The sequence below is a fragment of the Xenopus laevis genome, chromosome 5L (genome assembly GCF_017654675.1).
Source record: "Xenopus laevis strain J_2021 chromosome 5L, Xenopus_laevis_v10.1, whole genome shotgun sequence".
In the NCBI taxonomy this organism is placed as follows: domain Eukaryota; kingdom Metazoa; phylum Chordata; class Amphibia; order Anura; family Pipidae; genus Xenopus; species Xenopus laevis.
In genome coordinates this window covers 46,446,794-46,462,232 of record NC_054379.1, presented here as the reverse complement: position 1 = coordinate 46,462,232, position 15,439 = coordinate 46,446,794, and the positions used below count along the sequence as shown (strand labels likewise).

General features: G+C 36.8%; 1 protein-coding gene across 1 annotated transcript in view; it reads left to right on the top strand.

Moving 5' to 3' along the window:
- Positions 1 to 15,439, top strand: part of epm2a.L (epilepsy, progressive myoclonus type 2A, Lafora disease (laforin) L homeolog) — a gene marked incomplete at its 5' end in the record, with an annotated part of 37,026 nt that overhangs the window by 16,178 nt on the left and 5,409 nt on the right. Inside the window, 1 exon segment of the mRNA NM_001092220.1 lies at positions 14,713 to 14,887. Within this exon segment, the coding sequence (NP_001085689.1) occupies positions 14,713 to 14,887 (175 nt within the window).

Below are 15,439 nucleotides of genomic sequence, written 5' to 3'. Positions count from 1 at the left end.
CCGAGGGGTAAGTAAAACGAAAGGGGCATTTGCCCAGGGTAACTCTTAGGCTGGGGGGAGGAGGGAGGGGGGGTCTATGTAGGGTAGGGGGTAGGGGTTTTTTAACTTTAGGGTTGAATTCTCCTTTAATATACAGCTCTCAATCCATCTCTGAATCAGTGGCGCTGTTTGAAAATTGAAGTGTACACGCATCATCCTGGGGAGATCTTCCAAGAAAAATGGGGGAAAACCACCCCCAAACAGCGTGTAAAGCTGGTACATATTTACCAAGGTGCAAAAAAGTGGATCTTCAGAAAAAGTGTGGTTATTGGTGAGATAAAATAGAAAAACAGAGCTACACCACTAGGTGGCACTGTGTGATAAAATACGGTATAACCAGAAAATTTCTGTGTGAAGATAAGTGCAGGCAGCATGGTAAATGTAGCACTTAACCCTCTAAGAATGGACCATTTCTGATCTACATTAGATATTACTTCTATCACACCTGCCTGTTGCCACCCAGCTCTTTATGTCTCTACATATAAGCACGCATTGTAATAATATGATTTCTTACAAAAGAACAAAATAAAGACAAACTATATCTCTGAACATTGCATCTATGTAAAAATATATAAAAAAAATCAGCGTATATTTAAAATGATTTATCCTATAAATTTTTTCTTTTAAACACAAATGTATGTAATCTGATAGACGGGAGGGGGTGAAATGATTCCCTTCTGACTACAGCTGCTTAATAGAAGAGTAGAACATTGCAAAACATCTTTCTCAGCGGAGCCCTCGCTGGATATGTCTGGAGGAAACGTATTGTAGCTTAACTGTAACTTAAGGCAAGGTGAAAGTAGAAAAATAGAAGATAAAAGCACCAGTGGTTTTCAACCATGAACTAAACAGTTATTAAACAGAAAAAGGTACTATCTTAATGCAATACTTGTGAGGCAAATGGATCAAGTAAGATAATATGACACACAGTTCATTGGACTCACATGTCTTGTGCTCACTTAGATAGCTAGAGAAAACTGATGAAAAGTTTAGTCTTGCCAACAGAATGCACAACGCTGTGCTTTAGGATCCCCAGAGGAAGCCTCTCTGGGATAAGTATAGCCTGAGTATCTTGCCAGCTGTCCATTAATTAGGGCAGATGTTGGCTGGTGATTACTAATCCTACACCAATACCTAACTATTTTACACTCCTGGGGTGAACTATAACAGTATCTAGTCTGCCACTTGTTAACTTTGGTCTCAGGATATGAGGAGTGCTCTCTATCTGGAAACAGGACATCCTAGTCATATCTCTCTATAACTTGGGTCCCTGACTAATGAGGTATCGCTGGTCTACAAAACCCTTAATTCCTTCTCGTAGCCTCAGATGCTCAACAAGTTGGCCTACCCATATATCTCGCCCACCTGCAGAGAGCTTCAGATATCTGGCCTACAACTAGCTAACCTAACTACTTGGTTCACCTTGGCATCTCTCTGAGCTAAGAGACCTCAAGCTTTCTGGTATTATCCACAGTTATCTTCTTTACATCAGCCGAAGAGGAAGAGACCCACTGCTTTCTCTTTTTTATAAACAATCTTGGTAAATCCCTCCTTAGTGATATGGAAGAGAACCTGCTCTAGAATCTTCTCATGGAGATCCCTTAGCTTATAGTTTCATCAAGATACTGGAAGTCAGGGTTAGACTGGACCAGTGGGACACCAGGAAAAAACCCAGTGGGCCCCAGCTCTTTTGGATCCCGCCAGCCCAGACCCGCATCCTGCACTCCTCCTAACCCAGACACTGGCAGCGCTTGTGCGCCGTAAAAAGTTAGAAGAGGCATAGAGAGGACCTTGTGGCTGGGGGCCCCTGCCCCCCCCAGTCCGACGCTACTGGAAATAGTAATAAAAACTACAGGTATGGGACCTGTTATCTAGAATGCTTGGGACCTGGGGTTTTCCGGATAAGGGATACTTTTGTAATTTGGCTCTTCATACCTTAAAGGAAAACTATACCCCCAAAATGAATACTTAAGCAACAGATAGTTTATATCAAATTGAATGACATATTAAAGAATCTTACCAAACTGGAATATATATTTACATAAATATTGCCCTTTTACATCTCTTGCCTTGAACCACCATTTCGTGACTCTATCTGTGCTGCCTCAGAGATCACCTGACCAGAAATACTACAACACTAACTGTAACAGGAAGAAGTGAGGAAGCAAAAGGCAGAACTCTGTCTGTTAATTGGCTCATGTGACCTTACATGTGGTTTGTATGTGTGCACAGTGAATCTTACGATCTCAGGGGGCGGCCCTTATTTTTTAAAATGGCAATTTTCTATTTATGATTACCCAATGGCACATACTACTAAAAACGTATATTATTATGATAATGGTTCATTTACATGAAGCAGGGTTTTACACATGAGCTGTTTTACTCAGTATCTTTTAATAGAGACCTACATTGTTTGGGGGGTATAGTTTTCCTTTAAGTCCACTAGAATATTATGTACACGTTAAATAAACCCAATAGGCTGGTTTTGCTTACAGTGAGGATTAATTATATCTTAGTTTGGTTCAAGTACAACGTTCAGATAAAGGAAGATCAAAGAACAACGTTCAGATAAAATAGGAAATCATTTTTAAAAATGTGGATTATTTGGATAAAATGGAGTCTATGGGAGACTTAGTTTCAGTAATTCAGAGCTTTCTGGATAGTTGGTTTCGGGATAAAGGATCCCATAAATGCATAAAGGTGTAACTTCGCCACCACGAGGCCTCACAAGTACTGTTTTATTATTACAGAGAAAAGGGAAATCATTAGGGATGCATCGAATCCACTATTTGGGATTCGGGCGAATCCTTGGTGAAAGATTCGGATGAATACCGAACCGAATCCAAATCCTAATTTGCATATGCAAATTAGGGGCAGGAAAGGAAAAGGTTGAAAAAATTCTTTTGTGACAAAAAATCATCGCCCCTAATTTACATATGCAAATTAAGATTCGGATTCGGTTCGGCCAGACACAAGGATTCGGCTGAATCCGAATCCTGCTGAAAAAGGCTGAATCCTGCTGAAAAAGGCTGAATCCTGAACCAAATCCTGGATTCAGTGCATCACTAAATAATACATACCTGTTCCCATACCTGTATTATATTTTATAATAAAGCTGAAGGTATAACAATTATAGGAACATTTTGATTGGTTGCCATGTGTTACTGTCCAGGTGCAAATTTGCCCACTGTTGATGAAAGAGAGACGCATCTTGACTGTGGGAAAGGAGGGCCTTGATATCACATTGGATGAGATAAGGGGGCTTGAACCTATAAAATCTGAAAAACACTTTTTTAAAGTGGACCTGTCACCCAGACACAAAAATCTGTATAATAAAAGTCCTTTTCAAATTAAACATGAAATCCAATTTCTATTTTTTATTTAAGCATTCTTAGCTGTTGTAAGCTCATTTAAACATCTCAGCTGTCAATCAAATATTGTCTGCCCCTCCTCTATGCCCGTGGCATAGAGGTGGGGCAGACAATTACTTTCACTTTCCATTCAGCACTTCTTAGATGTCACTGCTCCCCAAACATTCCCCCAGTTCTCTTTACCATATAACTGTGTGGCCAGGGCATGGGGATGGACATTGGGTCCCCCATTCTGGTGCACAAACAAGATTCTGAGATGATACAAGGCTTGTCTTAATAACAGTGTCCACAACATGGCTGCTGCCTGCTTGCTATAATTTTGAAATTCACTGACTGAAGGAAACAAGATTCAAATAATTTATATAGTGTAATTAAAGTTCATTATCCTTGACTAATCTGATAAAATAGGATTTTAAATAATTTTTTTGGGTGACGGGTCCCCTTTAAGGGCAGTGCACTTATGATCATTTGTCCTAATGGTTTTCCTCCGAAACAAAACTGAAATTTGCAGAGCAGGTTGCAAAGTGCAAAAATAGGTGCAATCAGGCATGTTTCAGCTATGAGGTAATTTGAAGCAACGTAGGTGGTTCTTCACAGTTAGGACAGTTAAGTTGTGGAATGCACTGCCGGATAATGTTGTGATGTCTGATTCTGTTAATGCTATTAAGAGGGGCTTGGATGATTTCTTGGATAGACATAATATCAAAGACTATTGTGATACTAAACTCTATAGTTAAGGTGGCCATACATAGGGAGATCCGCTCGTTTGGCGAGCGGATCTCTTCATGATGCCCACATTGAGGTGGGAGATATCGGGCTGGTCCGGTCACGGGCCCTAAGGCTATACGATCGGATCAGAATGGAGGCTATACGGGCGGTCGGATCGCGGGACCACATCAACTAACAGATGCAGCCGCAATCCAATGGGGTTTTTTACCATGCCTGATCGGCATCTGGCCAACTTTCAGCCAGATATCGATCAGGACACCCGTCGGATGGCCCCACACACAGGCCAATAAGCTGCTGACTTGAACTGTCGGAAGCCCGTGTATGGGGGCCTGTAGTATAGTTGTGGGTATATATGATTTATGTGAGGATATGGAGGTGTGTGTGTGGTGAGTTTTCACTTGGAGGGGTTGAACTTGATGGACTTTGTCTTTTTTCAAACAGATTTAACTATGTAACTAACTACGTGTGTTGAGAAACCTCAGGTTATACAGTATCTCCTCACAGGTTGTCAAGATGTTTTTGGTAACTTGAAGAGCCGATTTAGGCAGTAGATTGCACCTGCACACCTGGCCTCTCCACTTATTATACACGGTGCTTGGGGTATAGGAGGACGGCCCCTCCACAATTCAGTCAATGCAAAAAACTCCAGCACACCTAGATTGCTCAAGGGATTCTCCTGTGTTTAATGTTGAAGCCAACAATATGTTTTCTGCACTGTCAGTGCGCGCCCCTCCTTTGACACACTCTGATGTGGAAACAGAAAGCCTGGGGGGGTGGGGGGCAGCTAGGCATTGTCAGGGCACGATAAATGACCAATTACAATTTGCAATGTTTTTAACACTTGGGGTTATGTACTAAAATCCGAATTTATCTCATAATTAAAATAAAAAAAGCTCGACCAAACTCCCATGCCTGATTTTGCCTTATTTATTAATAAAATAATTTGAATAAATCGCATAAGGAAAAAATCCGATAAAATCTTGTGAAACCCCAAATCGTTTGTTTTTTAGTTTTTCCCTGACTTTTTTCCCCATTTTGCTCGATTATGTGGGAGTTTTTGCCTAAAAACCCTGAATTTATCAGATTATTGGGGTAAACCCAGCACAAACCACAATATCTTCATATTGGGATAGGGACATCTCCTAATGACATATACAGTTCATTACCTTGACAGGTCTGAGATGGCTAATTTTCGGATTCAGGCTTCTTGCAGCATAATAAATCTTTTTTCTCAAAAATTAGTTTTTGCCCCAAAAAGCCTGACCAAAAAAAGAAGAGTTTTAGTAAATAACTCCCGTAATGTTTACTCTGCACTGAATTTCTAAAACTGAGCATAGAGACTTCTGTCATAATAAAACAGAAGCTTGTACTTGATCCAAACTAAGATATAATTAATCCTTATTGGAAGCAAAATCAGCCTATTGGGCTTATTTTACATGAGTTTCTAGTATACTTAAGGTATGAAGATCCAATTTACAGAAAGATCAGTTATCCAGAAAATGCCAGGTCCCGAGCATTCTGGATAACAGGTCCCATACCTGTACTGTTATAATGAGCGCTAGGGGCATTGGGGTCATAGTAATGACAAAACATGTTGGCGTTGCATTATCATTCTAGACCTTTTAACTGCCTTGAACCCTATGTAACTCCCAGACTGTTTATTGATACACTTTACTCTTTTACTTTGTGTGAAATCCCCCTATCCTATTTCTCATTATACCTCTCTGAATTCTTATTCAGTATTTTCTGGAGTCACCATATCTGCTGCCGCTATCTTGGGCACTCTGCTTTCTCCATTTATTCTTTATCCCTTGTTAAACTAATTAGTTCCACTGGAATTCAGTATCCTTTCTGTGCAAAAATGCCCTCATAGTAGCTGAAATACAATTACATTAAAGCTGAAATAACAAGATATACAAAAAAAAAAATGTACCGTCTAAAAATGTTGTGGAATGCTGCATTTATGCATGGCCCAGGAGTTTTAAGCTTCCACACATTTCAGGGAAAGTGACCATCCATAAAATATTATTTTTGCTGTACCAGAAAAATGTATTAAGTGCCTTACTTTCTATAGGAAAAAAACAGTTCTCACAAGGTATTACTCTAAAGCTATCCAAAAGGGGGGTTACCCAATTTATTGTGACAGACTTACCTTCAGCTGTAATGTGTGGATTTTAACCTCCCTTTATGAAGTATGTGCATTAAGTGTAACATAAGCCTTTATAATACATAAGAGCCATGAGTATTCTGTAAATAATATCCTTATAAACGGTGATGTCACCTGTTATTATCGGAGCTTTGTGAGTCACATGACTCCATTGCAAAATATGAGCATATTAAAAATTATGACAAAAATAATGGCTAATAGACTACAAAGAATTCTCCCCTCCATACTTACCTCAAATCAGATGGTCTTCCTCCAGAACAGACATCCGGTCCAAGCCATAGACAAGATTATCACTGAAACCTAGAAGAAAAAGAGACAAGGACTATTAATAAATCTAGATGCAGATAAAGTCTTTGATAGAATTTCACATACACATATATGAAGACTTTTAAAATTTCAACATTTTGGAATACACATGCTTAACCTTTTCAAAGCTTCATACAATTCACCCCAATCTTTCCTCACGATCAATGGCAAAAACTCAGAAACATTTGAAATTCTATAAGGGACTAGACAGGGCTGCCCCTATCACCTTTATTATTTAACATTGCTTTAGACCACTTAATAAAACATATTCTCCTAAATAAAACATTTGCAGGCATCCCTCTTGGACATTCAAGACATAAGATAACAGCTTTTGCTGACGACATTTTATTATTTATCAACCATCCTCTGCCCACGATATTAGAACCCATGCACGTTTGCAGGTTTCTGAATCAATCTAAATAAATCATAAGCACTGGAACTTGGAGCCTGGGGAAAAACAAATAGGAACATCGACTCTCCCTTTAAGATAGCACAATCTTACATAACATACCTGGGAATTAAATTACCGAAAAAACATATGGAAATATACTCACTTAATATTCACACACCATATAGCATATATGGTGTGGTGTGTGTATATATATATATATATATATATATATATATATATATATATATATATATATAATTAATATATATATATATATATATATATATATATATATATATATATATATATAATCAAGAACCATCAAGAACCAAAAAAATCGGAAACATTAAATTTAACTTTTTTGGGTAGAATTCATCTAATAAAAATGATTTTATCCCTCAAATTACTTATCAATTACAGATGCTGTTTTACATCATAAAACCTTCAGATTATAAAAGACTAATTAAAATGCTCCGTAATTTCATTTAGAAACTAACGACCAAGTATAAGCCTCTTTAAATTACAACAAACTAAAGACCTGGGTGGGTTTAATTTCCCAACTATTTTACATGGCTCTATAATCCAACATTTCCAATAGAGAAAAACAATAAGACATTATTGGATTGGCAAAATCAAAATCTGAGACTAGTCAAAGATATCATCAGTGATAAATCTACCATAAAACTAAGGAAAATCTGGTCCAAAAATTCCCATTTTTATCTAATGATCATATGCTTTTTATCCAAATCATTCATTATGCTACAACACATTTCCCAGGTAGACAAAAATAATCCAGTAAAAACATTGTGGCCCAGAGGTAACACGGACAAAACTACATCTCAAATATATTGTATAATCAGGACCACACTGGCAATCGAAACACCAGATACCTTTCTAATTAAATGGACTTCTGCAATTCCAGATGCCTCCAAAATACTCCAACATCACACAAAAACTATGCAAACGTTATCTTCCAGCAAATATCAAGAAATGTCTTTACAGATATTACACTACTCATACCTTCCACCACTCTGGAGACATCATATGGGTACCCTAAGTTCGGATAATTGTCTGAGATGCCACCAACCCCGGGCTGACCTCATATACTGTCTTTGGCTTTGTCCTTGTATCCAACAATTCTGGGGAGAAGTTCAGGAATATTGGAAATCTCTAACACAACAGACAAGTTCTTTTACTTTAACATGGGCAATTTTTGGAATTCCTCCCCCACAACTAAAACGTACATGTTCTAAGAGACATCAAGCAGAAAGATTAATGGCAGCGACCAGGAAAACCATCCTACATCACTGGCTCTCCTCATCCTCACCCCCACTATCATTAGTTAAACAAAAACTCCATCATATTTTTCACATGGATTGGTTGGAATCAGGGATGGGCGAATTTGACCTGTTTCGTCAAAAATTCATCTCCCGCGAACTGTCGGCGTCGCCCATTAAAGTCTATTGGCGTCAAAATTTTTTTTTTTTACGCACAACGCCATACACGTCTATGGACACAAGGAGAAAAAAATTCGCCCATCCCTAGTTCGAATCTACGACAAATAAAGAACAATACATATAAACTTTATTTTCAACCTGGATGAGTTATATATCCTTACTCCCTACACATACCAGACATCTCACAATAGACTCGTTCAGACACACCGCATGGTATGACACAGAATTACTATCTAATAACATCATAGTACAAGAAACAGATCAATATATCCAAAACCTTCACCGACCGCAGGAGCAGAATCCACGATCACCTCCCAGGAGTCACCAAATTAATTGGATCTTATGTACAAGTTGTTACGTATTCTTAAACTATGGATATGGAAAATATTGCTGTACTGATTACTATTCTACTAGCGACAGCCAAGTTGAAATCACTACTTGGATCACTTTCAGTAATTGCTAAGAATGTACAGACAATGGAATTTATTTTTATGTACCTCCAAAGTCCTTTGTTTGTTTATCTTATATTGTTATGAAAACTGAATGAAAACATATGTTAAAAAAAATATGAGCATATTAGTCATGGACCTCTTTGGTAACTTAATATATCCTTATATTTTACAATAGGGCGGTACTTTATACACTATGGACAAGAACTATTATTAACTTTGTATATGAGCAACTTGGTAACTTCTACTACAGTACCCTTAGGGGCCCATTTATTAAATCTTCATTTGTTTTTCTTTTGGTTGAGATTTTTAGTGAGATTTATCATACCCTGAAGGTGCTAAAAATCAGAAAATACTCCATCTCAAACCGAGGTTATGCAGATGTTCCTGAAGTTGTTGCTTGACATCGTGATCGGTGCAGGATAATCCGAAAAAGTTGGGGTTTTCGTCCAATAATTTCTAAAGTTTTTTTTTTTTTTTTAAATCGCTAAAATCAAGTTTTCAGAGCGTCAGTTATGTGATACAAATTGACGATTGATTTTGCAGTGATGTTTTTTTGCTCAGATTTTTCAAGAAAAATGATTGATACAATTAGTTCAATTAGTGGAATGGAGTTTGGTTGGATTTGTTTTCATAAAAAATGTGATTAATTCTAATTTTTAGTAAATCAGTCCCATATAGGTATAGGTGGAACTTTATATACCAGGTATTTTTTTTTTTACTTTCTCTTGTTGGCCTTTAAGTAGAACATTAGGCCTTATAACCCAAATTAGAGTTATCATCCCATTCTAAGATTGATGCTTCACAGGTACAACAATAACAATTCAAGATAACCAGTCAGTAAAATGTCTGTGACAGTATAAAAGGCTAAGGGGGCCTGTTTATCAAGCTGTGTAAAATTGTGTATGTTGGAAAACCATTGCATATTGTTTCTGGTTATTTATTTACTGTCTGTTCCTGACTATTGTTTGATCCCTGTCCTGACCTTTGCCTAAATCATGACTACCAGTTTAACCTTTCAGATGCCTTGCCTTCATATTAAAAAAATATTCTGTCTGTTCTTCAGTGTCTCTTGTGTCCAGGCTTCCCAGAGTAAAACCTTATTGCTCTGATGGATTCTTAACAATAGTGCTGTTCTTCTGACACATTATTTCTTTTGGAGTTATGAAAAACTTTTAAAGTATTTAAAGCTCTGCTGATGCTTTGTAATGGATTCCTTTATGCCTTTAACTTATTAACATGCTTCTTACAGAGAAAAGTATGAAGCCATAGCTTTGATATTATCACAATACAGCAACCTGCCAAAAATGTATTATAATTATAGATATTAAAATATCATCCTTAAAATTGAAATGCCAAGAAAACAGATGCAAAAGTGTAAACCAGGCTTAAGATGATTATAGTGGATATGAAAATTACAACATAAAATGTTTCTAGCTGTAATCTTCATGGAGCTGAAAGGTGTAAGTCAAAGTGTAATAATCATTTCTTTTCAATATAGCAATATTCATTGACTTCAATTTAGGAAGTTGTTTTTCCCCCCCACAATATGTATGTATGAATGTATGTATGATGGTATAAATAAATGTTTCTTCAAATCCCCTTGTTTTACACCTTCCATTGGGTTACTTATCCCTGAAAACAGAATAGGACTCCAAATTTCCCCATTTACCATTTGTAATTCTTGCTTCACTTCTATCCCTGTACACAGATGTCAAGTGTACTCTTTATAAGGAGCACTTCACATGAGATATGGACTTCAGATTTCCTCCTGCCAAGTTGTTGCTCCTGCAGTACATCTGGGTCATTTTTTTGATGCTTCCTAGGCCTTTTGCCTTTCTTCCATGGTTTAGTTCCCCAGTTTTGCTTTACCTTCATGAGGTTTAAATTATGGATGCACCAAATCCACTATTTGGGATACGACTGAATCCTTCGTGAAAGATTCGGCTGATTACAGAACCTAATCCTAACTTGCATATACAAATTAGGGGCGGGAAATGTAAAAGTGAAAAAACTTTTTTTCTTCCTTGTTGGTGACAAAAAGTCATGTGTTTCCCCTCCCCAAATCCAGAACTCAATCTTGGATTCGGTGCCTCCCTAGTGTAATAGTTTTACCTTGTCTATAACACCCCTGGGTTGCCAAACTTGAAATATATTTATGTAATCATGTACTAAATCCATTGCATTCTGAATAGCTTGAATAGCAACCTAAACAAGAGCATATTTACATAAATGGTATTAGTGTTTCTGATAATCTGTGTTTTTTGCAAATGTGTATGAAGCTCTTTCATTTCGGTGTTACTGGGCGTTTAACGCAGCATATAATAGGAGAGTTGCAAGGTGTATAGTCATATTAGGCAGCAGGTTTAATCCCTTAATGTAAACTATGATGGCATGCCGTTTTAGGGACTTGTATAGTACTTGTAAATAGTACTAATAAATGTAATTTAGACACTTAGAAATTGACCTGTTACACGAGAAATGAAGCACATCAGTATGGTACACCATAGGGGTCATTTATGAACACCGCTGCTATGTGCAAAGTACCATTTTGGATGCAGATTTCCATCTGTTTTCCACATTGTCCCTGTATGATTGTGGTGAGGCTCCAAGTTGCATCCAGCAGCGATGCTTCAAAACATTTGCAAAATAATTACACTTGCATTTTGACGCAAATTGGGTGTGGTTGTATCAATCATTTTTTTTAGAGTGGAGCCCACTGTGTGAACCCTGGTGCTCCCTCCAGGTCCAGGTTGGCAACATTGGTTGCAAATTATTTATTAGAAGAGGCAAGATGGACACATTAGCAACTATGTGGATATGCAGGAGCAGGTGGTTGGATACATCATTTGGTTTGCATCATTGCATTGATATGTGTTCATATTTTGTTTAATTTATAGTGCATCTGCATTTATAATTAATTCCCTCCCAAGTTTGGTCTTGCACAGCCCTTTAGCAGTAAAGATCTGTGTTTCTTCTTTTCTGCTGCTTTATAGCACATGCTATGTGCTGCTGTCCATTATATAATATAAAATTCATGATACAAGGCATGTATGTTTTGCAGTTAATTGAGACTCTGCAGCATGAAACTAGTGCATTCTGCATCAAAATAGAAGAAACAGCCATGTTGCGTTATTTCCTGCTGTGCGGATACACCACAATCTGTCCAACATTGTACATCGACAAATCAACTTTTCTAATCTGCTGTATTCCTGAATCGATTGATAGCCACACTACATGTATATAGGTCTGAGTTGGAGAGGCACTGTACACATACCAATAATCGTATATAACTTCACTACCTATGATATTATTGGTCTTAATATGATCAAAGATAGGTGCTGCTGTGGACAAATTTCAAGCATAATTTATTGCAGTTACAAGACTGTTGAACCTCTAAGCAGGAATAGTAAATTTGGTATAAAAAATTATTTAATTGGAAAATGTTTGGGTTTTTTGCCTTTTTTAGATCAACAGATTTAAATATGTTCATTGAACGATTTAATTTTTTTATTATGTGAACTGAAAGCCATATGGCAAACTTGATTTTATAGAACTCCTTCAGTCAAACTTTCCAGGACACATATAATTTTGTTCTTTCCTATGAAGGCTTTGTGTGTCTGATAAAAGGCACTGACCCTCCTACAAAGATTTTACCGAAAATGAAAGATACTAATGCTAAACTACAAAGGCAAGGTGTGTGCTTTTCTATTAAACTATTTACTAAAGACTTGCTATAAACAAGTCCAGCTAATGCCCACAGTTGGCATCATGAGACAGGCACTGTAAGAGCATATTCTGAAAGCAGAAAATGAAAGGTATTATACTGAGGGTCATTTGTTCATTTCTCTTTACCAATATATGATTTAGATGTGCTCACCTATGAGACCCTCTACAGAGAATTCTGTTTGCCAGGGCTAAATTATGAGTTGTTTGGAGTAAGGCATTGAGTAATTAAGTGCAGATATTGAAGCCATTAAACTCTTGATACTAACATGGTGTACTTTCTAATATATTGGGTAATTGCTTTATGCTCACAGTTGCGTAACATATGCATGTTGATTACATTTTGATTTTGAATATTGCTTCCTTGAATGTAAACCAATTCCATGCATTAACCCAAAATTAATGTTATGCTTAGCGTTAGTTTTATGCGGTAACATAAGACGCAACAGTGATATAATTTCTAGAATAAAGGTTAACATTTGGGGATAAAATTGTTCGAATCGTACGATTCGAAGTACGATTGGAGTACGATGAATAAAATCCTCCGACTTCTAAATTTGACCCCTGATAAATCTGCCCCTTGATGTAGTAGAACGCATTGCCCTTTTTTTAAATTCATTTTCTTATAGAAACATATCATTGTTTAACCATTATTTATACTCATCTTAAAATTCTTAAGCTATATTGACTTACTTTTTTGTTAAAGAAGTTGTTCTCCTTTTAGTATAATTTAGACATCTATCTATTTGCAATTCGTCTGGAAGCAAAGATCTTATTCATCTAGCAACTGTGAAGTGGTTTGAAGGAGAAGTGGGAATATGAACAGGAGAGGGCTTCATAGAAAGAAAGTAATAAAAAGTAACAATAGCAATAACATTGTAGCCAAACAGAGCAGCAGGTTTTGGCTGCCGTGGTCAGTGACCCCTATTTGAAAACTGGAAAGAGGCAAATAATCAAAAAACTATATAAAATAAATAATGAAAAGCAATTGCATAGTTGCTAGGAATATGCCATTCTGTAACATACTAAAAGTTAAATTCAAGGTGAACCATCCCTTTAAATAATTATATTGTTAAACATGTTTTTGTCACAAGAAAGGAAAATGTCATTCTAACTTGTCAGTATTCCTTAATTACACATTTTCAATGTTTTTATTATTAATTATTTTGATTGTCATTTCAATTGAAAGCTGTATTTGCTCTGCGTCTTACTTAAAGTCAGGTATTCCATTTTAGGGAATTGACATTTGGGATGTTTTCTCATCTCCATGAACAAAACACAGAACATTCAATACCATTAGCTGCATAGTAGGTAAATTGTATGTAAACAATTTTACAGAGACAATTTCACATTTTTACATTATCGGAGTAATTTACTCAGTTATTTAAAAATCGGGCAACAACAGCATTTCAGACATTTGTCACTTGTGGTTTATTAGTGGTAGCAAAATGCATTGAGTGTCATTGTCCTTTATCAGCAGGCTTGCAGCTTTGTTTCAGGACAGGAATCCTAGCCAAGAGTGCAGCCTTAGACAGAATACTGCCTAACAGCATTTATAATTACAAATAACTCAAGCCATTGATAACGTGTAATCCATGTGTATTGAAAGGTTGCTTAGAATGACCGTTTATTTCATTGTCCCAAATCAGGTTTTGGGTGGGTAACCCCTTAACTGTTGAACAAAAAAGAGATTTATTTTCTGGAGTGATCACAACAACACAAAACCTGGGTATTATATTAAAGAATATGAAATTTCTTTTGCACAGTGTGATTGCACAGTGTGATTGCGACCACCATTTCTGGTCACTTAACATCTGTTTCCCTAATGCTCTAACTAGAAAAGAAGACAAGTGGTCAAAGATGGTGGCTGACAACCTATTGCTCAACTCTAATCTTTTTTTTTTTTTTTTCTTTCTTTAATATGTACAAAACTCATCTTCTTCCCCAGGGTCTGGTTAATGAGGGACCATAAAAGATAATGGGGAGTCCAAACAGCTTACTATATTGGATGCAGCGGGTCAAAAGGAAAAGGTTTAATTTTTATATATTCACAGATGTAATATTTTCTTTTGTTCAGGAAATGGACCTCATCATGACCGTTGCTGTGTTTATGATGACAGTAACATTGTGGACGGTGTTTATTGCCATCCAGTAGGACACTGGATTGAAACCACAGGGCATACCAATGAGATGAAGCACACAACTGACTTCTACTTCCATTTTGCAGGCAATCAGGCCATGCATTTCTCCAGGTAAAAAAGATCAAAACACTTTGAAGCTTGCAGCAAGCTCCATGCATTCCTTCAGTTTGAACTGACACCTTACTTGCCTGGCAGTAACTTCAAAATTTGCATCGTAATTTTGCACATTTTCCCTTAAAATGTTCTTCCAGTTCAATAGCATCAAGGGAATAGTAAGCAAATCACGAATTAAAGATAGTGTGAGGTTGACTGTATAGTTGAGTCTTCAGATCTGTATCCCCAATATAAAAATATTAGCAATGTTTACCAGTCAGTTTGGAGTGTACCTATTGTAAGACAATTTGCAAAGAGCAAACTGAGTGGTTTGTTGAAACAATAAGGGGGTTATTTACTAAAATCAAAATTTTCATTAATAAAAAAAGCTCGACCAAACTCCAATCAAAATGTTACCTTATTTATTCAAAATAATTCAAATTGGATAGCGAAAAGATAAAATCGAAAGAAAACCCATATTGTGCAATTTTTTTCCTGACTTTTCTCCTGAATCGCATGATTTTTTTGTGTTTTTGCCACAGAAAAACCTGAGTTTTAGAAAATAACATC